This window comes from Mucor mucedo (assembly GCF_025094135.1).
Source record: "Mucor mucedo strain NRRL 3635 chromosome Unknown EV154scaffold_39, whole genome shotgun sequence".
Lineage (NCBI taxonomy): Eukaryota > Fungi > Mucoromycota > Mucoromycetes > Mucorales > Mucoraceae > Mucor > Mucor mucedo.
Genome location: NW_026252323.1, coordinates 1 through 12,426, shown reverse-complemented (window position 1 = coordinate 12,426; position 12,426 = coordinate 1). Strand labels below are relative to the sequence as shown.

The 12,426-nt window shown below is 36.4% G+C and overlaps 7 protein-coding genes across 7 annotated transcripts; 5 read left to right on the top strand and 2 right to left on the bottom strand.

Annotated features, from left to right (window-relative positions):
* Positions 1-349: 349 nt before the first annotated feature.
* On the top strand, positions 350-1,728 carry EV154DRAFT_562866 (alkaline ceramidase 3; the record flags this gene model as incomplete). Its single annotated transcript, XM_051605750.1, has 9 exons — positions 350-381; positions 444-468; positions 542-605; positions 673-772; positions 840-895; positions 976-1,009; positions 1,073-1,418; positions 1,484-1,511; positions 1,580-1,728. 9 exons carry the CDS (start codon positions 350-352, stop codon positions 1,726-1,728), a joined length of 834 nt encoding a protein of 277 aa, XP_051458238.1.
* A 272-nt stretch (positions 1,729-2,000) lies between these two features.
* On the top strand, positions 2,001-2,749 carry EV154DRAFT_419696 (HSF-type DNA-binding-domain-containing protein; the record flags this gene model as incomplete). The annotated part of the gene is made up of 3 exons (XM_051595907.1): positions 2,001-2,074; positions 2,154-2,297; positions 2,362-2,749. The coding sequence occupies 3 exons, from the start codon at positions 2,001-2,003 to the stop codon at positions 2,747-2,749; spliced, it is 606 nt and encodes a 201-aa protein (XP_051458237.1).
* EV154DRAFT_506594 (uncharacterized protein) lies at positions 2,362-3,377 on the top strand. The gene has a single exon (XM_051601300.1). The coding sequence runs from the start codon at positions 2,794-2,796 to the stop codon at positions 3,058-3,060; it is 267 nt and encodes an 88-aa protein (XP_051458236.1). The 5' UTR covers positions 2,362-2,793; the 3' UTR covers positions 3,061-3,377.
* A 1,679-nt stretch (positions 3,378-5,056) lies between these two features.
* On the top strand, positions 5,057-6,189 carry EV154DRAFT_506592 (tyrosine phosphatase-like protein). The gene is made up of 4 exons (XM_051601299.1): positions 5,057-5,125; positions 5,184-5,389; positions 5,447-5,816; positions 5,886-6,189. Exons 1-4 carry the CDS (start codon positions 5,113-5,115, stop codon positions 5,960-5,962), a joined length of 666 nt encoding a protein of 221 aa, XP_051458235.1. The 5' UTR covers positions 5,057-5,112; the 3' UTR covers positions 5,963-6,189.
* On the bottom strand, positions 5,977-7,475 carry EV154DRAFT_537751 (meiotic recombinase Dmc1; the record flags this gene model as incomplete). The annotated part of the gene is made up of 8 exons (XM_051604232.1): positions 5,977-6,112; positions 6,167-6,227; positions 6,287-6,643; positions 6,798-6,848; positions 6,909-6,998; positions 7,061-7,160; positions 7,214-7,306; positions 7,383-7,475. 8 exons carry the CDS (start codon positions 7,473-7,475, stop codon positions 5,977-5,979), a joined length of 981 nt encoding a protein of 326 aa, XP_051458234.1.
* A 658-nt stretch (positions 7,476-8,133) lies between these two features.
* On the top strand, positions 8,134-9,573 carry EV154DRAFT_506569 (Septin-domain-containing protein). The gene is made up of 3 exons (XM_051601298.1): positions 8,134-8,427; positions 8,491-8,707; positions 8,773-9,573. The coding sequence occupies exons 1-3, from the start codon at positions 8,187-8,189 to the stop codon at positions 9,464-9,466; spliced, it is 1,152 nt and encodes a 383-aa protein (XP_051458233.1). The 5' UTR covers positions 8,134-8,186; the 3' UTR covers positions 9,467-9,573.
* EV154DRAFT_506566 (PQ loop repeat-domain-containing protein) lies at positions 9,574-10,963 on the bottom strand. Its single transcript, XM_051601297.1, has 4 exons — positions 10,845-10,963; positions 10,672-10,766; positions 10,532-10,605; positions 9,574-10,454 (listed from the first exon to the last, which is right to left on the bottom strand). The coding sequence occupies exons 1-4, from the start codon at positions 10,899-10,901 to the stop codon at positions 9,709-9,711; spliced, it is 972 nt and encodes a 323-aa protein (XP_051458232.1). The 5' UTR covers positions 10,902-10,963; the 3' UTR covers positions 9,574-9,708.
* Between the last annotated feature and the right edge of the window lie 1,463 nt (positions 10,964-12,426).

The following is a 12,426-nucleotide window of genomic DNA, read 5'->3' as shown; positions in this document are numbered from 1 at the left end:
AAAAAAAAAAGATTTTTTAATGAAAAGAAAAAAGAAAAAAAAAAAGTTTTTTCATTTGGGCACCATTTCATTTACTCTTTTTATAGCCATATGGTTTATCTCTATTCTCATTGGCTGGATTAGGTATCCTGAGCTGTGAGTCATTGCTTCCCTTTCCTGTTATGGTAACGGTGGCTTGGGTAAATGGGAAGGGGGGGGTGCTCAACTGCAAATGGGGTCACTTGTCAATCCCATTCACTTTTACTATGGGTAAATCGGGTGCCGAGAGGGAAGTCATAACCCAGTTTCCCTTCTCTTTTCTCTTTCCATTTCTTTTTTTTTTCTGTTATTATTATTTGCCCAATAACAAATGCACATGAAGGATTATTACTGGGGCCCAGTGTAATAAACCGAAAATAAAAAAAAAACCAATAGAAACTAAAAATAAATTTTTGTTATCATAGCACATCGACAATTGACTGGTGTGAAGTAAGCTAATATGTGAACATTCAAAAAAAAAATTTATAGATGTTCCCACATTCTTACATCCGATTACAATCAGGAAAATTACACGGTCTCTCCATATATAGCCGAGTTTTTCAATACCGTAACAAATTTGAGTTATAGTAAGTGCTTTTCCTTCTCTCTCTCTCTCATTCTCCGCTTGTCGTTTGTGTAACACGTCTTTAAAAGTATTATTATCCTTGTTTGGTGTCTATAATGTCTATCACAACAAGACAAGCAAAACGGTTTATCTTTCTTATTTGGGCATCATGTTTGTCGGTTTTGGCTCGTAAGTATTCTTTCTTTTCTAATTCGGTGCCTGAATAGATTACTAAACAAAAAAAATTCAATATCAGCTGGTGTTTCCATATGACACTTCAGTACAATATGCAATTATTAGATGAATTACCAAGTAGGGTGGCTATTAATAATATATTTTAACAACCTCCTCCTCCTCGCGTGCTCATCTTTTGACCCTTATTTTTTTTTTAGTGCTTTATATCGCATGTATCATGTTATGGCATACGTAAGTTGTGTACCTTTACATGTCCAAAGCATGCGTTACACTAACTTTTTTTTTTATATACAGTTTTATAGCAGATCCCTCCAGTACCATTGGAGCTAAGCTTCCTATCGGTCTCGCCATCTATTCCATCCTTGTTTCATACGCCTACATCATTATCAACGATCCTGTTTTTCATCAGGTGGCCTATGGTACTTTGGTTGTCACCGTAGTGTGTCGAGCCATCCTCTTATTAAATAAGGTTCCCGCCCAACGATACCTGTACGAAAGGGCACAGATGAAAACCTTGCTTATATTGGCTGCGGCTGGATTTATTGTGGGTTTCACACTTTGGAATATCGACAATATCTTTTGTTTGACCTTGAGAGATTGGAGAAAGACGGTACCTACCCTTACAGGATCCGTGAGCGAGGTAATGCGGAAATAATTTGTATTTAAGACTGTAAAAAAAAAAAAAAAAAAACTTACTATTTATAGCTTCATGGATGGTGGCACATTGGCACAGGTATAGGAATAATGAGATATATAAAAAGAGGTAAAAAAAAAAGAGATAGATATTAACTAAATATTTAGCATTGGGTGCTTATTACTTTATCGTCTTTTGTGAATGGATTCGACCTGTATTATACAACAAGAACGAAACCTATCGTTTGTACTGGATTGGACCTATTTGCTACTTACGACCTACCAGTAGTAGTGATATGAAGGCGAAATCCACGTGATGAAGAGCAAATAAAATGTTTTACAGGTTTCCCTTTTTTTTTTTTTGTATTCTTTTGTCCTCTTATATTTTTTTTTTTTTATACTTTTTTCTGTAATTTCATTACTCATGATGCATCACGGTAGAGATTCCTCATTGTCTTCCATCTCTGGATCGTTTCACGATAGTTGTTCGATATCTTCGGGATCGCCACGTACTTCACCTATTAATTCACCCTATGTCTCACCGGGTGGGTCTCCTAGAGAATCCTTAAATAATCAATTTAGTACGGGTATGTCCCTTCAGCCACCTTCCTCCAATAAATCCAATACCATAAGCAGCAATACATTTGTTCATAAACTCTACAAGTAAGTAACCCTAATACATAATCAAACCCTTTTTTTGTGGGTTATCCTAAAAGGTGGTTTGTTTTTAAATCTTTTTTAGTATGGTTGTGGATAATCAGTATCAACATTTGATTGCATGGAACTATACAGGATCTTCATTTATTGTTTGTAATATCATGGAATTTTCAAGAGACGTCTTGCCAAAGCATTTTAAACACAATAATTTCAGCAGTTTTGTGCGTCAGTTGAATATGCAAGTCATTTATCTCTTTCTTTTAAAATTTTTTTCTTATCTAACACACTCACAGGTATGGATTTCACAAGGTGAATAAATCACCAAGAGGACATCGAACTTTAGCAGAGAACCAGATTTGGGAATTCTCGCATCCAAAGTTTATAAAGGACCGCCCTGACTACCTCGATGAAATCAAACGAAAATCGCTAGAAACAGAAACAACACGTAGAGATCATGGCGATATCAATTCACATATGGCTATGATGCAGGTCTCCCAATCAGAAATGGCACAACAACTCGCTCGTTTACAAGATAATTTCTCTCAGGTCGTGCGGGAATTGGCAGACACTAAAAGTAAACAACACAAACAGCAACAAGTCCTGAAAAACATGATGGATTTCTTATCTTCCCGTCATGGCGCACAATGTAAGCCTCCTTTCTATCTGTGTCTCTCTATCTAACTTTTTTTTTTCCTTAGTACAAGTGCCACCCGAATTAAACATGAATGGGTTTGTCGATATCGATGTCGAAAGACCGCCTTCTATATTTATTACTTCGCATGATACAACCATACCTCAATACTACACTAATAATAATAACATGCAAAGACCCCAGCAACAACAACATAATAATAACAATAATAATATTAATAATAATAATACGAACCAAAATAATTACACATCTAATCATACCACATCACGTAATAATATTCCTCCCGCCCTCACGGTTCAAACCCATAATTTACCCCATCCCAGTTTATCACCTGGTTTAAATCCAATGATGGATGGTCATAGTGGCGGTGGTGGCAGCAGCAGCAACCACGGTGGATCGCCTGCGCTTAGTGCATATCACACAGCATTAAACACGCCCGTCTCTCCTAGTCCCAGTCCATTTATCCCTGATGACGAGATTCCTAGCCTCTACAGTCCTCATAGTCCAATGACACCTAGTACATTTACCTTGAACGATACTTTTCATCAGCAACAACAACAGCAACAACAACAACAACAACAATTCTTTCAGCAGCAGCAGCAACAACAACAGCAGCATCACCATCAGGAGAACAATGTAGTAATGATGGACCATCATTCGATAGGGGCTGCATATAATTCATTTGCTGTAGGGGCCCAACAAAGAACTACTTGAAAAAAAAAATAAAAAAAAAAAAATATAAATTAATTACTTTTTACCCCCTATCACTCTCACTCATTGCAAAAAAGAAATTTTTTTTTTCGTGTAGCTAGAATAATATCTTTTTCTTGCATGAATAAAAAAAAAATGTCTTTTATGGAAAGGTGAAAATAAAATTTAGTGGTTACAAGTGTGAAAGGTAAAAAAAAAAGGGTCTGCATATTTAACTTTTATGTCAACAATTCGGTAAAGCGCACAGCAAATAAAGCATCTCCACACACACACACACACACAGATCTATACACCTACATAAATCCATTTCTTTTTAAATATCTAAAATAGAAAATCTACATTGGTAATTATGATCCAGGGCCAACGTTATTGTCATAAATTTGACATCCCTTCATTACGTTTGTGCCAATATGGGCTATATGCTATTTTGAACTCTTAAAAAGTATGTACAATCCTCACTTCTGTATGGGGTTGTTAAGCAAAATCGTGTAAATTGTTTTTTGATACTCTGGCCCGGGATTGACCAGTCACCATCGATACTGCTCAAACGCTGTGAAGTCTAGAATGAACAGCATTGGTCAATAAGAAACTTTAGCAATACCATGGTTTTGAGATTACAGTGAAAATGAACTGACAAAACCATTTATGCAAGTTGAACGCCAATGGAGCCCCCCCCCCCCACTGACCAGTTTTGCCGGTTCATCTTGCATGAAATGTACAGGTCCACCCCCAAAAGAACTGCTCATAAAAGAGATTTTGAGCATACTTAACAACATCATTCTTATTTTTTTTAGAGTCGTTGCAAACCGTGTAAAGTGTCATACACTTGACCTCATACCGGCCATGTGTTTGAATATTTTTCACCTTTCAATACCTGCTTTACCTAGAATCATCATCTATCTGTCCATACGGTGCTTTTATCTTTTTCGGTAATGGCTCTTAGGTCTATTTCATGCATCACCTGCATATCCACTTTGATCATCAATACAGCAGAGAATGGCTCAATTTTTACAGGTGTTGTAAAAAAAAAAAAAAGACAGTTGCCGTTATAGCGGTAAGACATTGGATCTCTTATAAAACCATGTTTCAAGGGCATGTCGCTCACGTAAAAAAAAAAAAAAAAAACTTTTGAGAATTCAGGTCCCATTGAGTTTTGGATGAATGATTATAAGAGAGCTTACTTGCTTTTGAAACGGCACCTCCAAGACGGGGGTATGGCCGGGAATTTAACTTGTAATCGAACTATCAATTGGTGCATGCATCGTATCCGTTCAATAATACTGTAACATCTGTAACTACTGTTTTGGCATAAAATAAAAGAAGGTTAATCTAACATTCCGGGTTCACAAGTTTAACCGACCCGTCTTTTCTTTTATTTTATTTTGGACCCCTATTAGTTTCAATAGAGGATACGCACGTTGGACAGTGTAGATCGCTAATATCATTGTCTAGTAAACACATGCGGAGCCTACCAGAGAATATCTCTGGGACGATCTACTATACTCGCGCGGGTTCTTTTTTAATAACCCCAAAAAAAAAAAAAAAAAAAGATGACACCCAATCGTTGAAGAATGAGAATGCTTTAAAAGATTATCAGCGCAAACGGAGACTTAAAATGACAGCCTTGAGGGTTGAAAGGCTCTTTGTTTATATCCTTATTTGTTCATTTATTTTTGCAAGCATGTCTTCTCGAGGTAAGTGCTTTCTCTCTCACGCTTGACAGAAAGAATGCTCACTAGGGAAATTAAATAGCTGAAAGTGCACGTCCACGTCCTCCAGGACCCAAAAACTTTACCGAATGGTATCTTCTTTCTTATAACCAAGTGTCTTTACTGGGTTGGGTTTGGATCTTGTTCATGACATGGACCGAACTAAGTGACCATGACTGGGACTATCGAGGTGTTTTTAACATGGTCTGGCCTTCATTAAACATGGTTCAAACTTTTGCTGTCATGGAGGTAATGGTTTCGACATGTGCAGATACACATAAAAAAACTTTAATAACAAGTATTTAGGTTGTTCATTCTATGTTTGGTTTAGTACGTGCTCCTGTCATTACCACTGCCATGCAAGTTGCTTCTCGTCTCTTCTTGGTGTGGGGAGTCAATTACCTCGTACCCGAGATTCATTCGCATTGGTCTTTCACCACCATGATGTTGGCTTGGTCTGTGGCTGAAATTGTGCGTTACAGCTATTACGCGCTTCACTTGTCTTCTGGTGTACCCGGATTTATTTCTTGGGTTCGCTATCATTTCTTCTTTGTGCTGTATCCTTTGGGCGTCTTTTCTGAATTGATGATGATTTATCAAGCTTTACCTTTTGCACACAATGTTCACCCATTGTATTATTATCTCCTCGTTGCAGTGGCACTTGTTTATATTCCAGGTAATTTGGTTTTTATTATTATTATTATTGTTTTGCATATATGCTAATTCATTTTTTTGCTATCCAAAGGCTTCCCTGTCCTGTTTTCGCACATGTTGGCTCAGCGTAAAAAATATATGAGAGGGGATTTAAAAAAGAAGGAATAAAGATATAGAGTTTTTTAAAAGACGATATCAATGATGCCACCTGTATTGATGGAATAAGAAGCTTCACTTTCAGGCATATCGGGAGAATCAAACAATTTGGCTACACGTTCATCTCCTCTACCCTTTCTCAAATAGACGCGAGTAGACGATCTATGACAAAAAATAATTAAGCAAAGAGATAATGCAGTTTAATCTGATACTTACGCGTGTGCCAAGACATGACCTCCTACAGGTTTCTTGGGATCTGCAACAAATGTCATTCCTCCTAAATATAGTAAGTATTTAGTAAAACAAAGGAGCAAGTTGTCTCTACACGAAATAAACCTCCTGGATCTGAAGACACTTGGTTGGTCATAAAGACAGCAATGTTATATTCCTCCGAGATCTTTGTCAAGCGAGATAACATTTGATTCAACTTTTGCTGTCTATCTGCCAATTCACCTCGACCTGAATAATCACATCGAAATAAGGAAATGATGGAATCAATCACCAATAAACGATAAGCGCCCTTTTGGTCAGCAAAATGACCAGCTAATTCAGAGATCAATTCCATTTGTTGGTCACTATTCCATGCACGCGCCACGACAATATTATCCAATACGATTTCGGGATCCACGCCAAATCTATCGGCAATGGAGATTATTCGATCAGGTCTGAACGTACCTTCTGTATCAATATAAGCTTTTTTTTTTTTGGATTATTATTTTTGCTTAGTCATGGGTTTTTTTTTTTTATGAATGGATGTACGTCATTGTACCTGCTTTACTATTGGCCCCTCCATCTTCTGGCGATAATTGCACTTGGACACATAAAGTATGGGCTAATTGAGTTTTACCCGTTCTGTACTCCCCGAAAACCTCGGTCAATGACATTGTCTGAATACCACCTGAGTTTATTTTAGTTTTTTTTTAGTGTGGGGTAAAAAATTTGATATTTTTTTTATCACCTCCCAAGAGTGCATCCAACTGCTTACTTCCAGTGGATATCTTGACCACTTTTTCTCTTTGAACTGCAATTTGTTTAGCAGTGACAAATCCTGGACCCTATTGATGTACAGCATGAATAAAAAAGAAAAAGAAATGTTGTTTATTAGAATACTTGCTTGACTTTTAATTGCAGCTTCTTTGATTTTATCCACTTTGGTCTCTGATAAACCCTTGATTTTCAAGAGATTCTTCTTTGTCATCATTTGAACACCCTACCGCCGATTTGTTTGTACACCATCTAAAACAGAAGGAAAGGAACACTTACTCTGACAGTACAGACACCTGCAGATTTCAGCTTTGTGATATCAGCAACACCAATACCATGCATTTGAAGTTCATCTACTTCAGTATAAAACAACTAGTTTGAAGGAGGGGGGGGGATGACGGAGTAAATATCAGGCTAAATAATAGAACTCTATTTTTATCACATATACTTCATCATTGCCATCAGTAGCTTCTTCCAAGGTAGATGGCATCTCATTGTTCAATTCATCCGTCAAGACCGATGATTCACGTTTAGATGGCATAATGTTGTATGTGGTACAGGAACAACAATGACAAATATTCAATCCCAAGAAAAAAAAAAAAATTCCTATATACAAAATACCCACCAATCAAGTGACACTTTAAAATTAGTGAGGTGACACTTACTTCCCGGCAAAAAATAAACAATGCTTTTGTGGTGTGACTTTTTCGGGAAATGCGGTATAAAAATGAAGTGACATTTTTTTTATTTTTTTTGCATTTTTAATTTCTTTTTTTCTTTTTTAATTTCATATATACAAACATGTTTCCAAGAATATTTACTGGTATTCGTAACTCAATCAATAACCCAGGCTCTATGCAACGTCCCACACAAAGATTAACACTGGAGGACTCTTCCGAAGAATTCGTCAGGGCCACTAAACCTATTCAAATCTTATCTACACGTATTCCTGTTACTGCTGCTGCGTTTGGCTTATCGTATAACGAAGCAGATGATTTTATCCAAAAAGATCTCATTTCAACCTCTTGGATCTAAAAATGAACACTTACACACACCCACACACTCGTATACCCTCTTTTTTTTTTTTTTTTGCGCACTGTATTTTGTGCTACATTCATTTCATCCAATTGCAACATCAAGTTTAAATTCTTGTATTATAACTCCATCTCTTTTTATTTTTTTCATAATTCTTTTTTTTTTATCTTTCTTTTTTAAATAATAAAAACTTTTTTTTTTCTCTGAAAGTAATTCAATGTCTCCTATTACTGTTTCTTCTTCGGGTATTGGTGTTGCTCATTTACCTAATCAGAGACACAAGATTGTCACGAATAAGGGATGTAACTTTACCATCATGGTGTGTGGTGAATCAGGTCTCGGTAAAACAACCTATGTCAATACTCTATTCACAACCACTTTAAAAGACCATAAAGATCAAAACCTGAGACATGCAAAGCAACTTGATAGAACTGTCGAAATTGAAATTACCAAAACAGGTAAAGCACGCATTTTTTTTTCCTTTTTATTTTTTTATTGTTAAACACCCCTCCTTCTTTCAGAAATCGAGGAGAAAATGTTTAAAGTGAAATTGGCAATTGTGGATACACCAGGTTTTGGTGATTATGTCAATAGTCATAATAGTTGGATTCCTATCTCTGAATTCATTGATGATCAACATGAAAGTTTTATGCGTCAGGAACAACAACCCAACAGAGAAACCAAGATTGACATGCGAGTTCATGTGTGTCTCTACTTTATCAGACCCACCGGACACAGGTTAATTTTTTTTATTCCTTTTTGATTTTATCCAGTAACCTTTACTTACTTATCTCTCTATTTAGTTTAAAGGCCCTCGATATCGAAATGATGAAGCGTTTGGGTTCCAGAGTCAATTTGATCCCCGTAGTGGCTAAAGCGGATACCCTCACCCCCAAGGACCTGGCCGAATTTAAGGAACGTGTGCGCAATGACATCGAAGCCAATCATATCAAAGTATACCAATGCCCCATCGAAAGTGAAGATGAAGATGTCACCACCGTCAACCGCGATATCACAGCTGCCATGCCCTTCTCTATCATTGGCTCTCTTCAAGATGTTCAAACCAACGATGGTCGTGTCGTCAAGGGCCGTGCTTACTCTTGGGGTGTAGCCGAGGTGGAGAATGAAGCACATTGCGATTTTAAAAAATTGCGTCACTTGCTCATCCGCTCTCACATGCACGATTTGATTGATACCACCGAGTCCGTTCATTATGAAAACTATCGTCTGAATGAAATGGGCTCACGTAAATTCGGTGAGAGCAAACTTTTGAAGGGCGAGAACCCCAAGCACAGAGAGAAAGAAGAATCCCTTCGCAAGGAATTCACAGAACAAGTAAAGAAGGAAGAAAATCGTTTTAGACAATGGGAAACACAACTTGTGTCTGAACGAGATCGTTTAAACAAAGATCTGGAAGCTAGACATGCTCAAATCAAGGCACTCGAAACAGAGCTGGAAGCCTTGTATCACAGAAATGGTGGCTCCGTTAGAAGATAATAATCATTTTTTTTTTTTAAATAGTAATCATATAATAATAATCATAATAAAAAATATCCTCCTCCTCCTCCTCCGTTTTCTATCTCACTTCGTTATTTGTTACACTGAATTGGATGGTATAATCATTGGTGTTTATTATTTGTTTAAATGTCATCATCAGACGTTTGGTATAATTAAATTTACAGTATTCAATAAAGGGGATGGGTATTTACAAAAGGTGATGGTAAGGGCTAAAATCTATTTTATGCTTGTACATGATCGGCCGTATCATCCTTCTTGTTATTGGCAAACAAGGCGTATTGAGAAAAGATGGTGGCATCGAATAAAAGAGTACCAGCGCTACCAATGATATAAGGCACAGCTTCCAACATGGTGGCACGTGTCGCATGAGGATTGGTAAAGATGGAAAGGACATAGGTCAAATTACCCATAGCAGCGAAAAAGAACAAGGCCATTGATAAACCTTCGACAGAACGACGACAAAAGTTTTGATAGATCTGAGGTAATCTGGAGGACAAGTAAAGAAAAGTACAGACCCAAGCAAAGAATCTTCCAACCCAAATGGTATGATTGTCCATCACTGTAGTGGTTGCCATGGAAATAGTCGTGGTGTCATTGGCAGTGAATAAATCAGAAGGTGAAGAGACGCCAAATGTAACTAAACCAAAGAATAAAAGCATACTGACGTACTTTTTGTTGGAAGGCGAGGAAGACAAAAGAGGACTTTCTTCGTTAATTTCCTTTCCACCGCCTGTGCTGTATGTCGTATAAATGCGCTCGCCGTCATTTAATAATGCACTGGTATCTGCAATTGGCTTTATTTCATCGTCTCCATCGAACCAGCGGCGGATACGATTATCGGTGTATTTAACATAGTAAAGCCATTGAATACACAAGATAGTATCAATGATGGTAAAGTAAATAGCAAGGATGATTTGAAATGGAAGTTGGCCAGTAATGATGCAACCGATAAAATTAGCAACGTCGCCTAATAAATTCAAGAATTTGGTATTAATACTTTGATTCCTTTCCCTTTTTTTTAAAAAAAAACTTGTGAATTATTACCTGTTAACCAGACAATAAGAAAAGAAAAACTAAGGCCGTTTGCGTCACGGATTCTATAATTCTTGATCACTTGACTAAGTACCAATTAAAATGTTAATCATCATGGGCTACTGCTGGCATATTCCAAAAAAGAAACTTACGGTAATTGTGCATTAAGCCAACAGAAAATGGAAAGATATCCAAACAATAAACTCGCTGATTCTTGCCAATCGTATACACAATCACCAAACAATGACTGTTTAAAAAAGCATTAGTTTTTTTTTTTTTTTTTTTCTCGTTCTGCTAAAATAATCTGAGTTTGTGTAATTCTTACATAAATCCATTGCACTGCGGAGGATCCATTTTCTAAAATAGGGCAAGTTGTATCCATGTTTTATTGAAGAGAGAGAGAGATATATAGAGTGAGTGTTGTTGGTGGATATACGCTTATGATGATGAAGGAGAAGAAAAAAGAAAAAAATATTTCCCCTCATTTTTATACATAAGATATGTCGGCCGTTTAATGCACTTTTCTACCCACATCTGATCTTTTTTCCCTAAACAGGAAACAAAATATTGATGAAAAAATCAAGATATTTTTTTAGGCTCAACCCATTTCTCGTGATGCATCATTTTTTTTTCTATTTGTCTCCTTAGAAATTTTCTATCTCTTATCTGTGGATAATAAGGAAAATCCGTTATATTACTAATATTCGGTTTCTGTCAAAATATTTATAATATCACGTCAGTTTTGCAAAAACATAAATATTATTATTATTATCAGAAAATACAGTTATGAAATCTTCTTTTCACGAACCTCATCTCCTTTTTTTCATCTGCACTCATCAGCCCTTTATTGATATTGTCATCACTTCAGTGACCCGTGTATCTTGTAAGCACATGATCTCTAATGACCCTGTAATATAAAATGTTTTACAGTGTAATAACAAAGAAGCATGATGGGTACATAATCAAGAAAATAAACGCATCTAACTGGTGTTCCCCCCTAAATTGACTTTTAAAAATAAAAAGTGTGATCTACCTATAACGCTTATGTGAACTGACTCTTTTTCTCTCCAACAACATAATGATGTCAACTAACGGAATATTTTCATGTGATGATGCCGAATTTTTCATAATGAATCCGTTTCAACCGCTCCATTATTATCTTATTTGTTGTTCAAGGGGGGGAAAGTAGAATACTTTATCTCCTCGGCATTCAACTCACTTTTCTAACCCGCTCTCTCTCTTCTGTGTTGCCAATACACTAATGTACAAAAGTTGAAAGATAATCTATACCTGGGTTCCACAATAAACCTTTTTTTTTATTATCTAGAAAATAGACTAATGGTAGGAGCCTTAAAACACGAGGGTATCCCAAGGCATAAATTAATTTTGCACGCTTCATTTTACCTGAATTATAACCTGCCATTCATTCATTTCTATTAAAACCTGTTTTCTGGATAATCAAACTCAAATTGAAAATTCATTCGTGTCATAGTCCTGAAGTTTTATTAGAGAATGCAAACAAGTGATTATAAAATGTTGAAATCTAGACCCTTTTATATTCTATACCAAGTAAACTCGTTACTTTCCCTAACCCTTTCCGTATGTACGATAATAATAACAAAAATAAGGGGGAGCTAGTTGATTCGAAACATGCACTTGACAGGATTCTCATCTTTCTTTTTTTTTTCTTTGCTTCTTCTTCCTTATTAACAATGATCTTAAAAAACTGAACACTTTCAAGTTGGAACAGAGACAATCAACCAATTGATACAGTATGATTTAAAATATCATACAAAGAACAATGCGACACGTAAAGATAGACATGTATCGCCTCTAGTTCTACTTTATATAACATGAATGTGATTTTCCTCATGCATTAATCTGTCAGTCGATAATGATATCACCAA

Bases quoted from the DNA above. Each gene is read 5' to 3' on its own strand.
- EV154DRAFT_506594 (XM_051601300.1), top strand. From the start codon at position 2,794: ATGGGTTTGTCGATATCGATGTCGAAAGACCGCCTTCTATATTTATTA.
- EV154DRAFT_506592 (XM_051601299.1), top strand. The intron at 5,390-5,446 runs GTAATGGTTTCG...ACAAGTATTTAG, and splicing joins AAACTTTTGCTGTCATGGAG to GTTGTTCATTCTATGTTTGG. The intron at 5,817-5,885 runs GTAATTTGGTTT...TGCTATCCAAAG, and splicing joins GGCACTTGTTTATATTCCAG to GCTTCCCTGTCCTGTTTTCG.
- EV154DRAFT_506569 (XM_051601298.1), top strand. From the start codon at position 8,187: ATGTCTCCTATTACTGTTTCTTCTTCGGGTATTGGTGTTGCTCATTTA. The intron at 8,428-8,490 runs GTAAAGCACGCA...TCCTTCTTTCAG, and splicing joins AATTGAAATTACCAAAACAG to AAATCGAGGAGAAAATGTTT. The intron at 8,708-8,772 runs GTTAATTTTTTT...CTCTCTATTTAG, and splicing joins ATCAGACCCACCGGACACAG to TTTAAAGGCCCTCGATATCG.
- EV154DRAFT_506566 (XM_051601297.1), bottom strand. From the start codon at position 10,901: ATGGATACAACTTGCCCTATTTTAGAAAATGGATCCTCCGCAGTGCAA. The intron at 10,767-10,844 runs GTAAGAATTACA...TTTTTTAAACAG, and splicing joins CCGCAGTGCAATGGATTTAT to TCATTGTTTGGTGATTGTGT. The intron at 10,606-10,671 runs GTAAGTTTCTTT...ATTGGTACTTAG, and splicing joins TGGCTTAATGCACAATTACC to TCAAGTGATCAAGAATTATA.